General features: G+C 41.2%; 1 protein-coding gene across 1 annotated transcript in view; it reads right to left on the minus strand.

Moving 5' to 3' along the window:
* PAPPA (pappalysin 1) overlaps nucleotides 1-19,262 on the minus strand; it is a 180,274-nt gene that overhangs the window by 145,063 nt on the left and 15,949 nt on the right. Inside the window, exon 2 of the mRNA XM_026049405.1 lies at nucleotides 7,370-8,438. Within this exon, the coding sequence (XP_025905190.1) occupies nucleotides 7,370-8,438 (1,069 nt within the window). The remainder of the gene's footprint in view (nucleotides 1-7,369; nucleotides 8,439-19,262) is intronic.

The raw sequence follows: 19,262 nt of genomic DNA on the forward strand, positions 1-19,262 counted from the left end.
ATTTTAGATAAGCTCAAACTGTGTGTCTGTGCATGAGATAGCATAATGAGAGATCATCAACAAAGAGAATAAATCAGGTTAATATATACTGCTGCTTTTCAGGACATGATAGGGACTCCATCTTGTTTGAACAAACAGCATCTAGTAATAGAGTTGTTGGATAGCATCCGTGCTTGCAGGGCAGCCAGGCCTGACAGGCTCCTTATTCCACAGCAGCAAGAAGCAAACTTGGGTCTCACTGAGTTTGCAACTTCTCAGCTTGCAAAGCCTCGATGTGGGGTTACACAACGGGAGCCAAATGGGGYTGTGTTACTGCGAGAGGGTGCATTAAAGCTTTAATCTACTGTCTACCACAWGGATTCTTAATCATCTTGGGTAGTTTACTTCCCAGATTTTATAGGTTGTCTTCATTCCAAGCATCCYGCAGTTTGACCAGACAGTGATCTTTTTACATGATGGATAATATCCACGAAAAAAAAAGCCAGGAGTTCTATGAATCTGGGGGAAAACGTGTTTCTTAAAAATAAAAGAAAAATGTTGGAAAAGGTGACTGTGGGTCAAGCTACATCTAGCAAACTCCTACTGTTTCTAGGGTGTGCAATCGTATGCACAGAAATAGCTTCTTTAGAACTTCAGTCTATATCAGAATTCAATACTAGACTTATAAATGTCAGTTGTTAGCAAGGGAACAGATGTAACTCTTCCTAGCTGATTAACATCCCTGACATCTGGAACAGAGGATGGAATAAACAGAGAAAAGAGAGGATTTCCTGTTAGGACTTAGCTTTTGGGTGCCAATCACCAAGCTACAGCAATTCTGGCCTTGTGAGTGCCACTATTCCACCTTATAAACAGTCTTAGAGAAGCTGCTAAACAAAGAATTGGACATTAAACATTGAATCTCTAGACAAAACTTTAGATATTTGCTGTATGCCTGGCTTGATACCTGTGTAAATGCAGGAGTCCTTGATGTCAAGAGCTGCACAATAGTCTCTTCAGTTCAGAGGATTAAGTCCTCAAGCTTCCTGAATTGAAGATCGTTGACAATTTTGTCCTGTTTCCTTCAGTGTTTAGGATTAGGTGGAAACTAACTCCTTTGTTGGGAATCAAGTAGTGTTTCTTTTCACTCTTATAACCTCTAGAAAAGGTTAGAAAAGGACAACATTTATGCCTCCCACCTCTGGAATAAATTGTCGGCACTTAGCAAGGAAACCTTGTGAAAAGGCTTCTATTGAGAAAGAGAGAGAGAGAGAGGAAGAAAGAAAGAGAGTTAAGAGGCTGATTCATCTGTAGCTCGGAGGAGGAGTCCTGAAATAGCCACTCTTCAGTTATCTGCATGTGGATGATGGAGGATGTGGATTAACCAGAGCCTCCTTGCTCTTAGTGCTAGTGGTGTGGCCTACATGGTATAGCATGGTACACTCTGCCATATGCATTGCTATTGAAAATCTTCACAAAAGTGTCTACAGATTTCTCAGACATATATCAGAGTCTATTTTATGTACGATTTGAACATGTCAATGCACTTRATCTTTAGTAAAGCAATGGATAGCAAATGGATGCAATATCACACTTCACAAAACTTTACAATACAAGCGATGGAAGGAGCCACAGAAAAGAGTGGGATCAGCAGGAATACTGTACTTCAACTTTTTGCTTCAATGTCAAGCTGAGTGTGCAGGCACATGGCATGAATAGACTCTGGAGCTTGCACATCCCATCCTTGCCTCTTGCTTAGRCAGAAGGAAAAGTGTGCTGGAGCCTACAGGGCACACATGGATATTGAGAAAGTCTGTCCTCAGAGTCAGTTATTCCCGGAGGGATTTCCAGCTTGCATTCAGTAAATTGTATGAATTGAGGTTGTTTGAAGACACTCCAGTAACTTCTAATCTTTCAGGAATTTCATCAGTATTTTCCTAAGAAAGCATCAGATCTTTCTTATCTATCCATGCAATCCTGTGGTGGTCTGATGTGCAAACTTGATATTACAGAGAAGAATGTCTTTACTAACCATCATATGGCACAACAATTTGCCACATGAAATGGCACATGCAGAACATGATTTCCTATGGTTTCTTGATGTTTACTTTAAGCTTTCTGAAAGGCAGCCAAAGTAGGTGTCATAAGCCCAAAGCCTTCCTTATTTTGTAACCAGCAATACGCCAAGCACTTCTAACAAGTGTGTCCTTCTTTTCTCCTTCCTTTTGTATAGGGGCAGGCTGCATAATCTTTAAATGTTCTCATTTTCCCAGAAATGCAGAAATAAAGAAAAGTGGAACAATATTTGCAAATCTTGTTCTGGAACTAAATACTTTCTGCACTATTCTCATGAAATTAATAAAAAGAAGTTAGGCAGATGTTCTTGGATAAAGCCTGCTGTGCGGATAATCATTACCAGTCCTTTTTTTTTTTTTTTTTCCTGTAGGCTATTAAAAAAGAGAGGAGAGATGATCTTGTTGGTACCAAAATGTTTACAGCTCTTCTGTTCAGCAGCTCCCAGAGCAGAGTCTCCAACCATCTATGTGTCCTTTCRCACTGCTGCTGTGGCAAACTTTACTGATGTGTCACGGTACTCATATCACTGAACATCGCTTGATAACTGTCTAGTAGCAGGTATGGACAACATAGAACCTCAGCTCTTTGGAKCAATTTATTTTTGTAGAGGTGCCAAAAGGAAAGGCAAGGGAGGAAAACAAAACAAAACAAAAAAATCTAATTCTGGAATCTAAGTACACAAGAATTGCACCAGGATACTGGTGTACTGATATGATATGAAACTGGGAGGAATAGCTGATAGCCCCGAGGGCTGTGTTGCCATCCAGACAGACCTGGACAGACTGGACAACTGGGTGGTAAGAAAMCTCATGAAGTTCAACAAGGGCAAGTGCAGGGTCCTGCACTTGGGGAGGAATAACYCCGGATACCAGTACAGATTAGGGGTGGACCTGCTGGAGAGCCGCCCCACAAAGAGGGACCTGGGTGTCATGGGTACAACAAGTTGACCATGAGGCAGCAGTGTGCCCTCGTGGTTAAGAAGGCCAATGGGATCCTGGGGTGCATTAAGAAGAGCGTCTCCAGCAGCTCAAAGGAGGTGATCATCCCCCTATTCATAGCCCTCGTAAGGTCACATCTGGAGTACTGTGTCCAGTTCTGGGCTCCCCAGTACAAGAGGGATGTGGAGCTGCTGGAGAGAGTCCAGCGCAGGGCTACGAAGATGATCGGGACCTAGAACATCTGCCCTATGAGGAAACTCTGAGAGAGCTGGGCCTTTTCAACTAGAAGAAGAGAAGGCTGAGACAGGATCTGATCAGTTTCTATAAATASCTCAAGGGAGGGAGGGAGTATGGGCCAGCCGCTTTTCTGTGGTGGCCAGCGATAGGAGGAAACGGCCACAAGCTGAGGCACCAAAAGTTCCACAGGAACTTAAAGAACAATTTCTTAACAGTGAGRGTGACAGAGCACTGGAACAGGCTGCCCAGAGAGGTTGTGAAGTCTCCTTCTCTGGAAATCTTTAAAACCCACTTGGATGCAGCCCTGTGCCACRTGCTCTRGGTGACCCTGCGTGWRCAGGGGKGTTRGACTAGATGACCTCTGAGGTCCCTTCCAACCTTAAGCATTCTATGATTCTATGATATCTGAAACACATCTCTAGACTACATGACCATTTTGTCCAAGATGGTAAAGGGATCACAAGGAACTTACAATGCAAACTGAAGGTGTCATGATATTGTTGCACTGCCATTACATCTGTGATTGAACTTACTTAATCAAGAATTAAAGTTCTTTTCCCTTTCTTCTCCTATTATTAGACTGAACTTTGACAGAGGAAATACCTGGAATTAGATGTGAACTGAAGAGATGCCTTCATTGATGTGGTACAAGGCCTGCATCAGAGGTGACTGAGGACTCTGCCAATGAAAGTGATGATAAAAGGGGCTGGTGATGCAAAACGAGCACAGATAGTGCCAACTGAGTCACAGCTTTTGATTGAGTCACCAATCGGCAAAAGAATCTCTCTTGGGGATGGTGTTGAGGGCAATGCTAAAGTCAAGAATAAGGTTTGAATCTTCACCCTTTTAGACAATGAAGGCCTTCCTGCCAAAGCCACTACCCTAAACCTGCACAGTTAGCCTAAATATTCAAAGCAAAGGTCAGCCTTTTAAGCTCACTGATCAAGGAATTCTACAGGCATAACTGCTACATTTTGCCATACTAAGTGTGAACATTTATCACAGTGGAGACCACAAGCTCAGCCTAAGGACAACACCCAGTGAATACAAGCTCCACAGAGAGTGAATATCTTTTACTGCTCTTCTTGGTTATATTACCAATGTTCAATAACAATCTCTGCACAGTTGCTGACTTGAATATCAATCAGAAGGAGATATTTCTCAGACAAAAGGAGCACACAGAGAATTTGTGAGCTCACTGACATGAGATGCAAATGCTCCAGACAAATTCAGCAAAGAGGCTGTCCCCTAAAAAAGCATCCACCTGCACCTGAAAAGTAGGTATGTTATGTTAAGGTAACTTCACATTTTGGAAAACAATTTCTTGCTTGGACTTGTGCAAATACATCCTGTACTTTTAAAAACACTTCATTGGAATACAAACAGCTCTCTGTGTCAGAATAACATTAAGGTACAATCTTCAATCTGTCAACCAAATTTTAAAGTATTTTCTTGTTTCATTTTATATGACTATTACGCTGGCCACAGTATAAGTGATAAAAGACTACCAAAAAATTAAAAGTAATGTAATTTTCTAAAAATTTTTGTAGCTGTGTTATAACTCTCACCTTGAGTTATCAGAACTACAGKGCTAAAAATCCAATTTCCATTATTCCTTTGAGGATATTTCAATAGTTATGTTTCTCTCCAGTCGAACAGTACTAAAAAATTGGTGCTTTCTATATTTTCAATAATTAATATTTGAACAATTTCCTAATTTGAGCATTGTTCAATGGTAACTAGCTGCAATCAAGCTGAGCTATAGGGAATTATTACTATATTTCAAATGCAGCAAAGTATTTTTTTTTTTTTTTTTTTTTTTTTTTTAAGGATGCACAGTATTTCTTCAAAGCTTAATTATGTGTATGTTAAGCTTCGGTTGAGCTGATAATATTGTTTAAAAACTCCTTTCTAATAAGATATTTACAAATATAGCCTGGATTGATATAATGAAGGGGACTCCAGAATAGCTCGTGCTTTCCTACCTAAACTGACCTTTTGTGTTGACAACACTGAGTGTTCTGACCACCAGCTGGCTTCCCCCCATTATTCCATTAACTGCCCCACAAAACTATAATGGAAGGTAAGGACAACAGAGTTTCATCTGCACGTTTACTTGCACACTATGTGCGTTTATATCAGTCCATGTTCACCAATTCATCCACAGGATGTATTTTTGGTTAAACATAGTAACTGTTCACTGGAAATAACCAACAGCAAGATGAAGTAATTGTAGCTATGTGGTAGTGAATTAATTTATTCAGAGACATCTTCCTTCAAATTACAACAATTTAAGGAATGGCAGCATTTTACTAACTCATGTCAGCTCTCAGAAAGTGGTCCTTTCATCAACGATTGCAGTACCATTACTCTCATTTTCATATGCATAAAAGCAGACACAAAAGAGGTCAGATACCTGTCTGCAACAACACTCAAAAGGACTGTGGTACTCACCTCTCTTCTGTTACCAGTGAACTCAGTAGTCCTCCAAAGAAGTGGTTAAGGAATCATAGAATTCTTACGGTTGGAAGGGACCTCTAGAGATCATCAAATTTTTCCTTAAGTTCCTGTGGAACTTTTGATGATTTAGTTCATGGCCATTTCCTCTAATCCTATTGGTGGCCACCACAGAAAAAAGGCTGGCCCTGTTCTCCGCACTCCCTCCTTTGAGGTATTGATAAACACTGATTAGATCCCCTCTCAGCCTTCTGTTCTTGAGGCTGAACAGGCCTCAGCCTTTCCTCATAGGGCAGATGTTCCAGGCCCCTGATCACCCTTGCAGCCCTGCGCTGGACTGTTTCCAGCAGCTCCACATTCCTCTTTACTGGGGAGTCCGGAACTGCACACAATACTCCAGATGTGGCCTCACGAGGGCYGAGTAGTAGGGGAGGATCCCCTCCCTCAACCTGCTGGAGACGCTCTTCTTAACGTACCCCAGGATCCCACTGGCTTTCTTGGCCACAAGGGCACACTGCTGCTTCATGGTCAACTTGTCATCCATCATGATGCCCAGGCCCTTTTCTGCAGAGCTGCTCTGCAGAAGGTCAGTCCCCAGCCTCTATCGWTGCCTGGGGTTATTCCTCCCCAAGTACAGGACCTTGCCCTTGTTGAACTTCATGAGGTTTCTCATCGTCCAGTTGTCTGCTCTGTCCAGGTTCCTCTGGATGGCAGTGCAGCCCTCTGGGGCATCAGCTACTCCTCCCAGTTTGGTATCATCAGCAAACTTGTTGAGGAGGCACTCTGTCCATTCATCCATGTCACTGATGAATAAATTGAATAAGACTGGACTGAGGACTGACCCTTGGGGGTCACCACTAACTACAGGCCTCCAATTAGACTCTTCACAACTGATCACCAAGCTCCATTATCCATCCAGCTCTTAATCCACCTCACCRTCCACTCATCTAACCCAGACTTTCAGAGCTTGCCCATGAGGATGCKGCTTTTGATGGTGTCAAAAGCTTTGCTGAAGTCCAAATAGATGACATCCACTGCTCTCCCMTCATCTACCCTGCTAGTCATTCCATCATAGAAGGCTATCAGATTGTTTAATCATGATTTCCCCTTGATGAATCCATGCTAACTACTCCTGAGCACCTTCTTGTCTTCCACATGTTTAGAGACTACATCTTGGATGAGCTACACTAATATAGTGTTAAGGATATGCAGTAACCTATCTATCTTCAAAAATGCCCTACCAAATTTGTCTATCTAAGAGTGTTTATGTTCCATGCCTGAGAGGCTCTTCCTTCACTAAACATGATCTTTCTATGACATCGAGTCTCCACTCCTAAGAGTCTATGATTAAAATAATTTAACAATGCTACAACATATTGCTAATAACCAACAGCTAATGAGTCTCCCAGTTAGCCATTTCTCTTTTTGACAGTGACCTGCTTTAGCGTAGATGAGGAATGCAGATWCAATTGTAAGTCACTGTTAAGACCATTTCCGAGATTGCCTTAAAATAGTCACAATGTGAGGCAATTATTAAGAAAATAAACAAACAAACAAACAAAAAAAAAACTCCAAAGCCCACAATTCTACTGACAAAAGGACTGAAAAGTCTGGTAAATATCCAGACAGATATTCATTAATATGATCATAAAGGCCTTGTGCACTGAAAAAAAATTACCTACCTGTACGGAGAATATGGGTCAAAGCATGTCTTCGTGACTTCTGTTATCTCTGGGTTACAGCATTCCCCACCATCAAAGTTGTACCTCTCATAATTACAATCCATGTCACACACCCCATTCTGCTTCTTTTTGTTGAAAAGTGCATGGCGCACGTGTCGGCAGTCCCCTCCGTCGTACCCGGTCAAGGTGTGGTTGCACTCAGGATCACAGTTCTCGTCTCCAATCTTGCTGATGTCGCAGTTAGCCAAGATGAGTCGGTGACGAAGGGAAGAGTTCTTCACCTCCAGCACCTCTAATTCCCAGGTGATGTTGTAGCGGCTGAAAGCCTCATTTAAGTGCTGATGCTGGAACTCAATCTGCTGCTGGCTGACAGTGGGGTTCTGGTGCTTATCATCATATAGATTTACCACACGGTACCGAACGATCTTGTTGCGGCGGAAGCTTGGGAGCTTGTTGTAGCTACCAATTACATCCATGTTGTCACAGACTGTCTGTCCACAGAGAGGAGGGTCTAAGCTGGTATCCAGCAAATAACCATGATGATAGCTGAACTTGCTCTGAGGACTGCTGCCATCCTTCATGGGAGACCAGGTGTTTTTCACATTCAGTAAACTGTCTTGAAGAACTAGCTGAGGTAGAGGCATGTCTTGTCTGTGAATTGCCTGGCCCATGTCCAGYAAGATCTCCTTCTGAGACCGGGCTGTCCTCCAGAGGCTGAAGTGCTCTATGTAACCCCGATAGTTCTGGTTCAGGGCATTTCCTCCAACCATGAGCACCTTGCACTTCAAGGTCAGAAGACTGAAGATGCTGCCCACTTGGTCTCCACTTGTTGCCACCTGGGCACCATTGACATAGAGTTTCATCAGGTGCCCATCATACGTGGCAGCTAGATGCACCCATTGGTTCGGGAGGTAGCTGCGATGTGCTGCAATGGTGGTAACTTTGCGAGCACGATCCGTCTTCAGGGAGAAGAAGTAGCGAGGGTCTCTATTCCCCTGGTCACTGACGGTGTTAATCCCCAGGACCCATCCTCGGTCACGGGAGGTGTAAGAACATTTGTCATATAGTCCTATGTGCCCCCAAAAAAGAAATATGAATAAATAAGAGTGACAGAACAAATAATGAAATTAGCCTTTAAATTTTATAAACATATAGCTCAATATAAACACACATTTAGCAGCAAATATATGTATTTTAGTCATAAATGTTTATATGTATGCCTCTATACATTAGAAAGATGATATACAAGAAAGATATTAAATAATCTAGCACATGATTGCAGGAGGTCATATACAACTTTCTATTAAAGGTCAAGACCTGCTAGCAATGTGTATGAATGGGATTCCCCTTCCCTGTATAAGGACCAGAACCATTTTACACATTCATAGAATCATAGAATCATAGAATCATAGAATGCTTAAGGTTGGAAGGGACCTCAGAGGTCATCTAGTCCAACCCCCCTGCTCACGCAGGGTCACCTAGAGCACGTGGCACAGGGCTGCATCCAAGCGGCTTTTAAAGATCGCCAAAGAAGGAGACTCCACAACCTCTCTGGGCAGCCTGTTCCAGGGCTCTGTCACCCTCACTGTCAAGAAGTGTTTCCTTAAGCTCCTGTGGAACTTTTGGTGCCTCAGCTTGTGGCCGTTTCCTCTAGTCCTGTTGCTGGCTACCACTGAAAAGAGGCCGGCCCCTCCTCCTCACTGCCTCCCTTGAGGTATCTATAGACACTGATCAGGTCCCCCCTCAGCCTTCTCTTCTCCAGGCTGAACAGGCCCAGCTCTCTCAGCCTTTGCTCATAGGGCAGATGTTCCAGGCCCCTGATCATCCTGGTAGCCCTGCGCTGGACTCTCTCCAGCAGCTCCACATCCCTCTTGTCCTGGGGAGCCCAGAACTGGACACAGTACTCCAGATGTGGCCTCCCCAGGGCTGTGTATAGGGGGACTATCACCTCTCTCGACCTGCTGGAGACACTCTTCTTAATGCACTCCAGGATCCCGTTGGCCTTCTTGGTCACCAGGACAATACCTGTATATAGTTATAACTTATATATATATATAGTTATAACTAAYAAGGCCCAGAAGAGAACTAAGTATGACATCAAGCTACTGCACAGTATGAGAAATGCTGAGCAGATATAATGTTGTTGGGAGGATCAAGCACCCAATCTGACAGACTAAATGAGATGTGATTAGTCCTCTTCAGATTGCCTTAAAATTCAAAGCCAATAAAAACTGGTAAGGAAAAGATGTACACTGTTATACTAGACATGCTGTTCAAAGTACATACAAGACCAGGAAAGTGCAAGAAACACACCTGGACACACACACGTGTTTGAAAGAGATTCTTGCCCCCTTGCATACACATTTAATTGGTATGGCAATTAAACTGGTGAACCAATTAATAAGAATTTAGTGTGCCACAGAGAATAAATAGTAAGGATTTCTCCCATAAATTTCAGATCCACAGCTAAAGCTCTCTCTCAATTGGATCCTTCTGAGCAGTAGGAAGAGCTCATGCCTTTCCAAGTTTGAGACATGAGGTCTGATGAGTTAAAGACCTACATTTCCTTCTTTCAAGTCTTAATGGCCAAGGGCTGCAGCTAGACTGGAAAAATAATTGTCAGAGCCTTCAGCACCAAATGGCCTTTCTACTATCAGTACATAGAAAACAAGTCTTTCTCCAGCCTTCACTTCCAAAAGCCTAACTGAATATCATAAATCTCTGACAGTTCAGTCTTCRTGAAAAGACTAAATATCCCCTTACCTCACCCTTGCACCCTAACCCTTGCAGCACTACAACCWAATAACATCTTCTGCTTCTGACTAAGTTGCTCAACAGCCATCTGTTAACAATCACTCATTAACAGCGCAGTCTTGCCTAGTATCAACAGAGCAAAGGTTACAGGAGCATTCACTGTATTTTCCTTCCCTCTCCCAGCACCCACCTTCCCCCTCTCCTCACACCCTTCCCCTCTACTCCTCCTCCCCCTGCAAAAAAGGTCTTCTGATGGGAAAGCTGAAAATTTTCAAGCAGGCCTTTTTTTTTTTTTTTTTTTTTTTTTTTTTTTTTTTTTTTTTTTTTNTTTTTTTTTTTTTGCACACTGGTATTTTGCTAGGGACTCCACGCTCCCCCTTTTCCTGTTTCCTTTGGAAAAGAGATCCCAGGGTTCGGAAGGTAATGTGTTTATTCATCTGTAGGGTGCACACAGTTCAAAACCTTTTTAAGAGCAGCTTCTAGTTTATATTGCTACTTCTGATCACAAGAAGGAGAAGAGGAGAAACAGGGAAGGAAAAAACAAATAGGCTAAAAAAAATGTCATTTGCCATTCCAGCGAGGAATTACCTGAGAATTTCTGGAGCCAGAGATCTCCTAGCTTTTTGAAATTTTCTTTATGGAATAAACACATTTATAGATATTTTATTTTCAGATATAAGAGATCTCATAATTATCTACATTTTCATGAATCTCAAATTGAGATATTGACTAATGATAGTGAGTGGAGAATACTGTAGAAAATGAGAAGACAACCAGTAAGACAAGTCTCTCTCCCAAATGAGATTAAAAAAAAAAAAGTTATAAAAATGAGATATAAAAAATATAAAAAAAAATATAAAAAATATAAAAAATTTCCCTCCCAGGGTAGCAGGGAGTCCCCAGGAGCTATGCAAGAATGGAACCTGTTGTCACCAACTGTGAAGAGAAATCTTTGGCTTTGACAGGAGAGAGACAAGTTCTCCTCCTCTGGGAGGGAGACATCTATTGACCTCCCCTCATGCCCAAAAGAACATTGAAAAAATACTGCGCATAGATGTAATGGCATCCCTACAATGCCAGGTGAGGAAATGGAATGCTCCAAAATATTCTCGTGCAGAAAACTAAAATCTGGTAGCAGTCCATCCTGTAAARTGAATAACTGTTTAAATAACTTTATATTTTGTTTTGAGTGTGGGAAATACTAAAGAGGCAAAGTAAAAATATGTCATATAAAAGCTACCTGCTATGAAACAAAGCAACTTCCCTTAAAAGAGGCCATTTAATGAGAAGACTATGATCACTCWTTGCAGTAAGACCATGTGAGTTGGTATTAAATTTTTCAGTAAGTTTTTTGCCTGCCAGGGAAAGCTAACCTGGTGAAACAAACAAACAAACAAAAAGGTGGTACCAAAATGTCCTAGTCCTAACAAACCTCTCAGAGAAGCTGTGGGTCTTCAACACAGCTGGGGGACCTCACAGGGCTACCTTAGCTGTTCTGAGCAGTAGCATAGAAGTCAGTCCTTTCTTGCAATGCCCCTGCCACATTTGCAGCCAGGATCYGACTCCTGCAGGTACTATGGCAGATGCATGTGCACTAGCTGCTACACTTGTTTTTAAAGCATTGAAGATCTCTGTTGTCAAACAGAGGGCCTGGAAATCCTGGAACAGGCTTCTGTGGGCTCTAGCTCCAAGGAAGTCCACCCTACTACCTTCAAGAATTAAGTTTTTGGCTTTTTGTACTGATCAGYGCTGTAAGTTGATCAGTACTAATAAGTTACAAAGAACTAATTACAAAGAACTAATAAGTTATTGTGCAATCAAAATTCAGTTTCCTAGCCCTCATTAAAGAATATCATCTTTCTCTGAAGGGCTTCATGATGCTAGTGATTGACCTTAGCTGAACAGATGGAACTGCTGAAGGAATACTACAGAACAGTTCGCCCTTACCTTTGAGCCTTTAAACTCTGATGTGATGCAACACATCTTGAGTTTGGCTCAAACAGCTGCCATCAATTCGGGACTTACAGGGAGCCAAAGGAGGGCAGAAAAAAATAATAAAAAAGGGTAGAAAATAATAATAATAAAAAGAATAGCGACAATAGGGACACCACTGAACCAATGCCAACATGAAAGCTGCTGAACTAAAACAGTCTGCTATTCCAGTTTCTTATATTTTCTGGTTTAGGGCAAAGGTCATTACTGAATCCATATACCACATATAGTATTCTTTTCTCAAACTTTTACTATTACAGACATCCAGCTCTTGATAAAAGGATGCATTGAACACAATCTCTTCAACAGCAAGACTTGTTTCATTTCTGAGAGAAAGGAAAAAGTAAGAAAAGGTTTGATAAGAATCCCACACTCCCAATAACTTGCACAGTCGGACTAGTTCTTTATGACCTTCTTTTGCTTGTATGCTGCATCTACTTTCCCAATTCTTCACTTACTTTTGGCTTTAAACTAAGAAACCTCTGGGTAAGGGAGTGTCACTTTTCCGTTTTGTCCCCAGGACAATGAAACTAATTTCATTTGAGGCTTTGGATGTCATAATATGAGAATTCATTACTTCTTCTTTGACAACTAATAAGGGCAAAGCCATTGGAGTAGGGACATGGCAAATAATTGTCAGAACTTCTGAAAACTGAATAACTTGATGTTTTTACAATTTATTTCAATTTAGTTGAAAGGTTCCATAGCCATGAGTTATTTCTTGCGCCTAATTAAGAACATTCTATACTGTAAGAGGCCTCTTTTACCCCAAATAAGTCTGTTTTGGCACAAAATCACCCCTCACAATGTTTGACACTCCAAATTTCAAAATTTAGTTCTGACCACAACCAGTATTCACATGAAAAACATACAGATTTGAGATTCTCATTTACACTRAGAATTCTTTACAATAATGTGGCACAGGACATTTTTAGCTACTTTATGTTCCTTTAAAAAACAAGAGCAGTGTAAGGAGGCCTCATGTTAAATGAGACTCAGGCCAGCAACTACAAAACCACAATTTGGCGAATATGGCCAAAGCTTCTGAGCCAAGAAATGGTGTGAATAAAGCTGATATTTGTTTTCCCCACAGTAATTAGATTTAAAAAAAAAATTGTACAAGTTTCATACAGCAGCAGTTTTCCTCACTTCTGCTTGCCTTGAGTTGCTAGAAAGGRATGGAGCTATAACTAAGAAAAATAGTGATAGCGTTTGAAATCTTTAGGCTGGATTTTTTTTTTTTTTTTGCCCTTAAAACCCTTTTTTTCTGAAGCTCAAGGAATTGAAAAATAATTTTATTTTTTGTTTGAAAAAGAAGAAACACTAATTCAACTTTCCAGTAAGAGTCACTAGTAACCTTCTTTCCCCACAAAGAAATGAGTCAATTTTTAGAGAGTGTAGGAATAGCATAAAACAGTGTGTTCATGTATGCTTAGCCAAAGAGTGACTGAGGGGCCAAGAAGTTCCTCCTAGGATAAGTCCCATTCCTTATCAGAAAAGTAAATTCCTAGGCCTCAAAATAGTGGGGACAGCTGTAAAATTTAAACCCCAAAGGCCCAATGCCAAAAGCCAAGTATAGTAAACCAGAAACACAGTATTTTTTTTTTTTAAGCAAGGAAAATCTCATTATTAAGTCATTATTAAGTCAAGAATATTTCTTTTTGGTTACTGACCCACAACTGCTCCAGTATATACTGTTCATCACACCTGACCTTTTTCTGAAGGATCTAAACCAAGGCCAATATAAGATTTATGTCCCATTTTGTTCTGACAGATAGGGATTTTAATAGACCTGCATTCTCACGGGCCCTACATGCTGGACAGCATTTGGCAGTACAAGCACAACATGTAGCATCAGCTGCTCGATTTTCTGAAGAAAGTCCTGTGTGAGGACACAAGACATTGTTCATGATGCCGAGAATGGAATAGATGTTTATTACCAGCAGCCGTAGAGAAACGGGGACTTACAGCTAAAGGCTGCAGCTACTAAAGTCGCACATAAGTAGCATTCTCTGTGGGCAGAGTTGGAAAGAAGAGAGGCCGAAGTAGCCCATGCAAGCTGCTGTAATCCATTTTAATATTATCAATAACAGACTCCAGGCCTCCCTCAGTTACTTCAGTGACGTTTCTTGCATTTTGCTAACAGCAATCTTCCTGGTAATCAGCCCAGCCACAGAATTACCTAAGAATTTAATTTGTTATTCAGAAAAATACTTTGCTGAGCAACAGCAAAGAAAAGGACTTTTTTTTGTTTTACTTTCCAGGAGCCAAGATGTGGGGGGAAGGGAAAGAAGAAGGTCACTTCGAGTTTGAACACATCAGGTGTGCTGCAGAGCCCAGTATGGCCTTGCAAGGCAGAAGGGAAAACAGCCTCCTGCACTTCGGAAATTTGGCTGTGCCTGTTTTGCTGGAAGACTACAACCAGAGGTGACAGGACTCCGTTATGAAAGGGGAATTTAGGTCAACAATCAAAGCTGCAGTCAGGGGGCCCAAGAAGAGGGAGCTAAAGGTTGGAGCTGTTTTTTTCTTTAGCATGCTTTAATCGTTTAGTATCAAAGCACAGAGGAACGCTTGAAAGAGCAAATATTCTACAGGAACCTATAGAAAGCTTTTATCTGTCCAGAGGAAAATAATTAAAACCGACAGATTTGGGTTAAGTATCCCCATGTTCCATGCAATTGGTTAAGTCAGCGAAGATCCACTGGAGCAGTTCTTGAGTTCTGCACTGGATATTTCATGGTATGAAATATCATGAAATGTTGAACCCAATACAGTTTTACAAAGGGGAGAAATAATCTCTCTTTTCCTTTGCTGTGATTCTCCTAGATCCCGCTTCCTTCTATAATAGTTAAATAATTCAAAGTCCAGAGTACTTAAGACAACATCTCTGTCTATACCATTTACTATATAGGTAAGAGGCCTCTTGAGGTCTCCTGAGACGAGGAGTGGCTGAAGTTAACCACCTGAGACTTGCTCAGGTGGCAATATACTACTTAAGCAAGGAAAAAGAGGATGTTTCCTGCTGCTATCAACATAGCTGAATTCAGACTAGATACTATCATTCCCAAGCAATGCAATAGGATTCATACCCAAGACAGAAAGACGGAGTTCTTTTCATTTTGACACAAAAGACAAGATGCTCATCCAGAAGAAATACAGAATTTAATATTGCTACGCCTATGTAAACTTGAGATTTTGGCTTAAGGCTCTCTATGATATCAAATTCTTATATTGTTGTCATTTAGCATTACATTAAATGTATATTCGATACAATTTCTCAGATTCCCATTAGCACATGTGCTCAAGGAGACACTGTGAAGCCTGCAAACAGAGGTTAGAATAGGCAAAATAACGAAACATGAATTTGCAGTGGCTGGTTAGTTATGAACATTACATAAATCCTTCCTTTTGGATAACAAAATAACGTAGGCTGTAACAGAGCAGCTGCTGGCACAGACAATCATATTAGCGGCACTTTGCTGAGCCTATTGTAAGAATATCCTTGCTAACAGCATATAGAAGCCTATCGCAAACAGATCTGCTAGGGTGGAGTTCATGAGAAATTATTAGATTGTGAGGGATTTTAAGCAGTAAGTGAACACACAACACTGTGTAATGAGATGGCACAAATGTGTGGGCTTTAGTCCTTGCAGTGCTACAGCATGGTCATCTCCTGAGTGCTCTTGCTTTTGCAAGGGCACCATTGTATACAAGTATGAGCGTAAACAGGTATTAGTGAGAAGGTTTCCTTCTTATCTGGATCTCCCTGAGCCTTTCACAATAAAGCTGCAGAACCAGTGGAGACTGGTACTTGCTTAGCAAACTGTGGCTGTTTATGATCTAATAGTCAGGTTTGGGGAGGCTTTTACACAGACAGCAAAAAGCACATCCGTAGCAAGGGTCAAACTTCAATTCCCTGCTATAAAGTCCAGGAACACAAGAACACTCCAGAGAACAAGGGTAAGGGTTTTCTATATATCTGCAAAACATTTCTCCTACTTTGTTCTCAAGAACAACAGAGTATTTTTGGCGGAGAAATAGAAAATCAGTATGTTTCTACATTATTAGGAATGATCAGAATATGTGCACACATAGAGACAGTATTAAGATAGTATAGTTGGTCTTAGTTTGGCTACTACTTAACTTCTCCAGATAAACTCTGCATTCATCAGCAYGTTCCTTTAGGGAATTAGTGGTGTACATAGTAAATAAGGGACCATTTTCATGAAATTTTATTCGGACAAGAATTCTATTTTGGGACTGCTAGTTGTCGACATTCTAGTGTGACCCAGTGATTATAAAGCAGAGTTTGGAATTTATGAAAACCCATTTATCCTTCAAGGGTATCCTTTAAAACAGTGGGAATGAAGAGCCTTCAGTAAGTTCGCTGGTGTGACTAAAAGGGACATGAGTACTTCTCGGCTTCAAATCTTATCTATGCTCACTAATCAGCAGAAAGGTTACAAACTAACCTTTCTATTGTAGCCCACTCTGTATTCACATTTACGGAAAGGTAACATGACACAATTCTTATTTTAAAAGTGAATGTCRCAACGCACATGAATACATATCAAGTGGCGCATATGAAGGCAATGAGCACACAACAGGAAGCCCACATGTGCTTACAAACAGGGACATAAATACAAAGCTGTGATAGCAGAAGGGATGCCTGATGCACAGGCAAATGTGCCCAGGGATAGAGGCACATGCATGGTGGAACACATGTTACCACTGTTTCCACACCTTCACTTCCCTGCACTTTTAGGGGGATAGTAATTAACCATCAAAGCCCAACCTAGAAATTATTTACCTTTATACATGCTAGTTAAGGAGTTGCTTTCCTCTCTAATAGTTAATAATGACAGTTGCTTTAGAGCAAATACAGAGTATCTTTGGAAGCGGCAAACACCTAACTATCACAACTTTCATGCAATCTAAAAAACAAGGTGGTATTCCTAGGCTCCTTTTAGCAAACAAAAGAGAGAACTGATCATAAACTGGGTCGAGATAGATCAGTGTACCTCGGAGCAGATCGGATGGCCACAACTTCCCAGGAGGAAATGTTGTCCTGGAAGGATTAATAGGGGTACATCTGTGCCATCAGCAGCCCTGTACAATACCCATCAGCTCTCTGGGAGTTCAATATGGCATTTCCTTTTAAAATGTGCTTTTTGCTTGATGAGCACTGAAGGTAAATCAGCTCCAGCAGTAGCCATGCCTGTAGCTCCGCTGGAAAAATGCCATATGTTCTGCCCTCTGAAMCCCCCTGGATGGCCACAAATGCAGAGCAGCMAGAAGTGGAGGTCTAGGAACGAGGTTGGCTGGGATGCTAATCACAATACATATCAAGGCCTGAAAGGGAACGACACAACTTGTTTTGCTTTTCAAATTCCCTTGTAACCGACCCTTGTGGCAGCTTTAAGACTGCCCTGGAACCAGCTGAGCAGTTACTGCTCCCAGCTGCAGGGACAAGAGACTTTACGCCATTGCAGAAGGGCATGTGCGCCTGCAGGGGAGGTTTGGGCTGGAGAACAAAGAGGGAAACCTAATGGAACCTAAACCGAATGTAAYGACCAGTGAGGGGGGAGAACCTTGCAGCCTTTCCAGGATCAGACAGGCCAACATCCACATTACTACAAAAACAAAACAAAAATTTCTATGAATGCAAACTAGGACACCCTGTGAGGAGACTGTAAAAATCACATCATGATAGCTTAGATTTGTCTTTGTAATTGAGGGGCATTTCCACATGAAACAGTTCTGGCTATTTATGTGGATTTGAGAACACTCTTGTGTAGGTATTTTCTGAGTGAAAAACTGAGTAGTTCCAGTGCATTTACACTGATTTTTACCATTCAAGGTCTTGGCCTCTGTGAGAATTAAGTATCTTATTGCAAAAATAAGCTTAGATCTTATCCAGACTCAAATATCTTATTGCATCTGGCTTTCCCATAAGATTGTATCTTTTCTGTAATAATAGAAGCAACTGAGAAATGCACCAACTTTAAAAGAAACGGCTTAAATCCAATACACAGAAGAGCATGCAATAACAGCAGACAGAACAGAGTTGATGTGCCTGTATTCCTGCTGTCACTTTTGAAAAGGATCCCGGGCCTTCTCTAATCATGACTATTTCATGCCTCAGATTCCCCACTCCATACTCGCATACAAGTTCCAAACCCATACACAAACCACAGAGATATTTCTGCTTTCTAGGAAACATCTCGCTGAAAAAAAMCGCCTCTCTAATAGGATATAACTACTATAGTATGCATTCCTGATAGACTGTAGTCCCCACATACTAAGTGTATAATTTTAGAGCTCCATTTTTCTGCTCAGTTTGAATCCAATTTCATTTGTTTGGGCATGATTTTCCCCTTGGAAATACCTGAGCTTGATTTACAAGTACAAATAAATAGACTTCTGAAAGAAAATTCTAACACAGATCCATGCAGTGCATTAGAAACGTACAGAAACACAACCACACATGCTAAACCAAAGGCTGTAGCTTAATTCAGCCTTTAGTTATTAAAGGACAAGATGGGACAGTGATGGGCAAATCTCCAAAAGGTCATAATGCTAGCTTGCTTTCCATAAGCATTGCCAAAGTCAAATACTTCTCAAAAGTAATTGACCTTCTCAAGTCTGTAGAACTGAGAGAAAAATGTAAAAGAAAAAAACTACCTTGGAACATTTTTGGCAATACTTGTATTTAGTTGAGCAGCAGGAAATATTATATATTCAACCTTTCTTATGTTATTTCAGCCCTTCCACATTTGGTTAAATCTGTAACCAAAGAAATGAAGATTAACCAAGTAGTCTGTACATGTCCTACCTTCTGTGTACCTGTGCATAGGTATACAAAGGCACATGGAGTTGAGGGCRCAGACTGATACATTTTGGGCCCTTGGCGTAAGTCTGAATTTTCTAGAAAGGTCCTCAACTGGAGATGGCTCAGATGATATGAAATCCTATCTCAAGCGCTTGAGATTTTTGCCTAATTACTGTCACTGGATCTTTGTTCTAGCCTCCGTTTGCAGCTTGATCAGTGTCTCAGGAATAGGTTACTTCAGCATCCAGTCTCCCWACCCTTCTGGGCTGCTCTTCTGCCCGGATGGGACCACATAGCAAAGAGCTGACAAGCAGA

This window comes from Nothoprocta perdicaria, unplaced genomic scaffold (genome assembly GCF_003342845.1).
Source record: "Nothoprocta perdicaria isolate Ctin4 unplaced genomic scaffold, notPer1 scaffold_6, whole genome shotgun sequence".
NCBI lineage: Eukaryota > Metazoa > Chordata > Aves > Tinamiformes > Tinamidae > Nothoprocta > Nothoprocta perdicaria.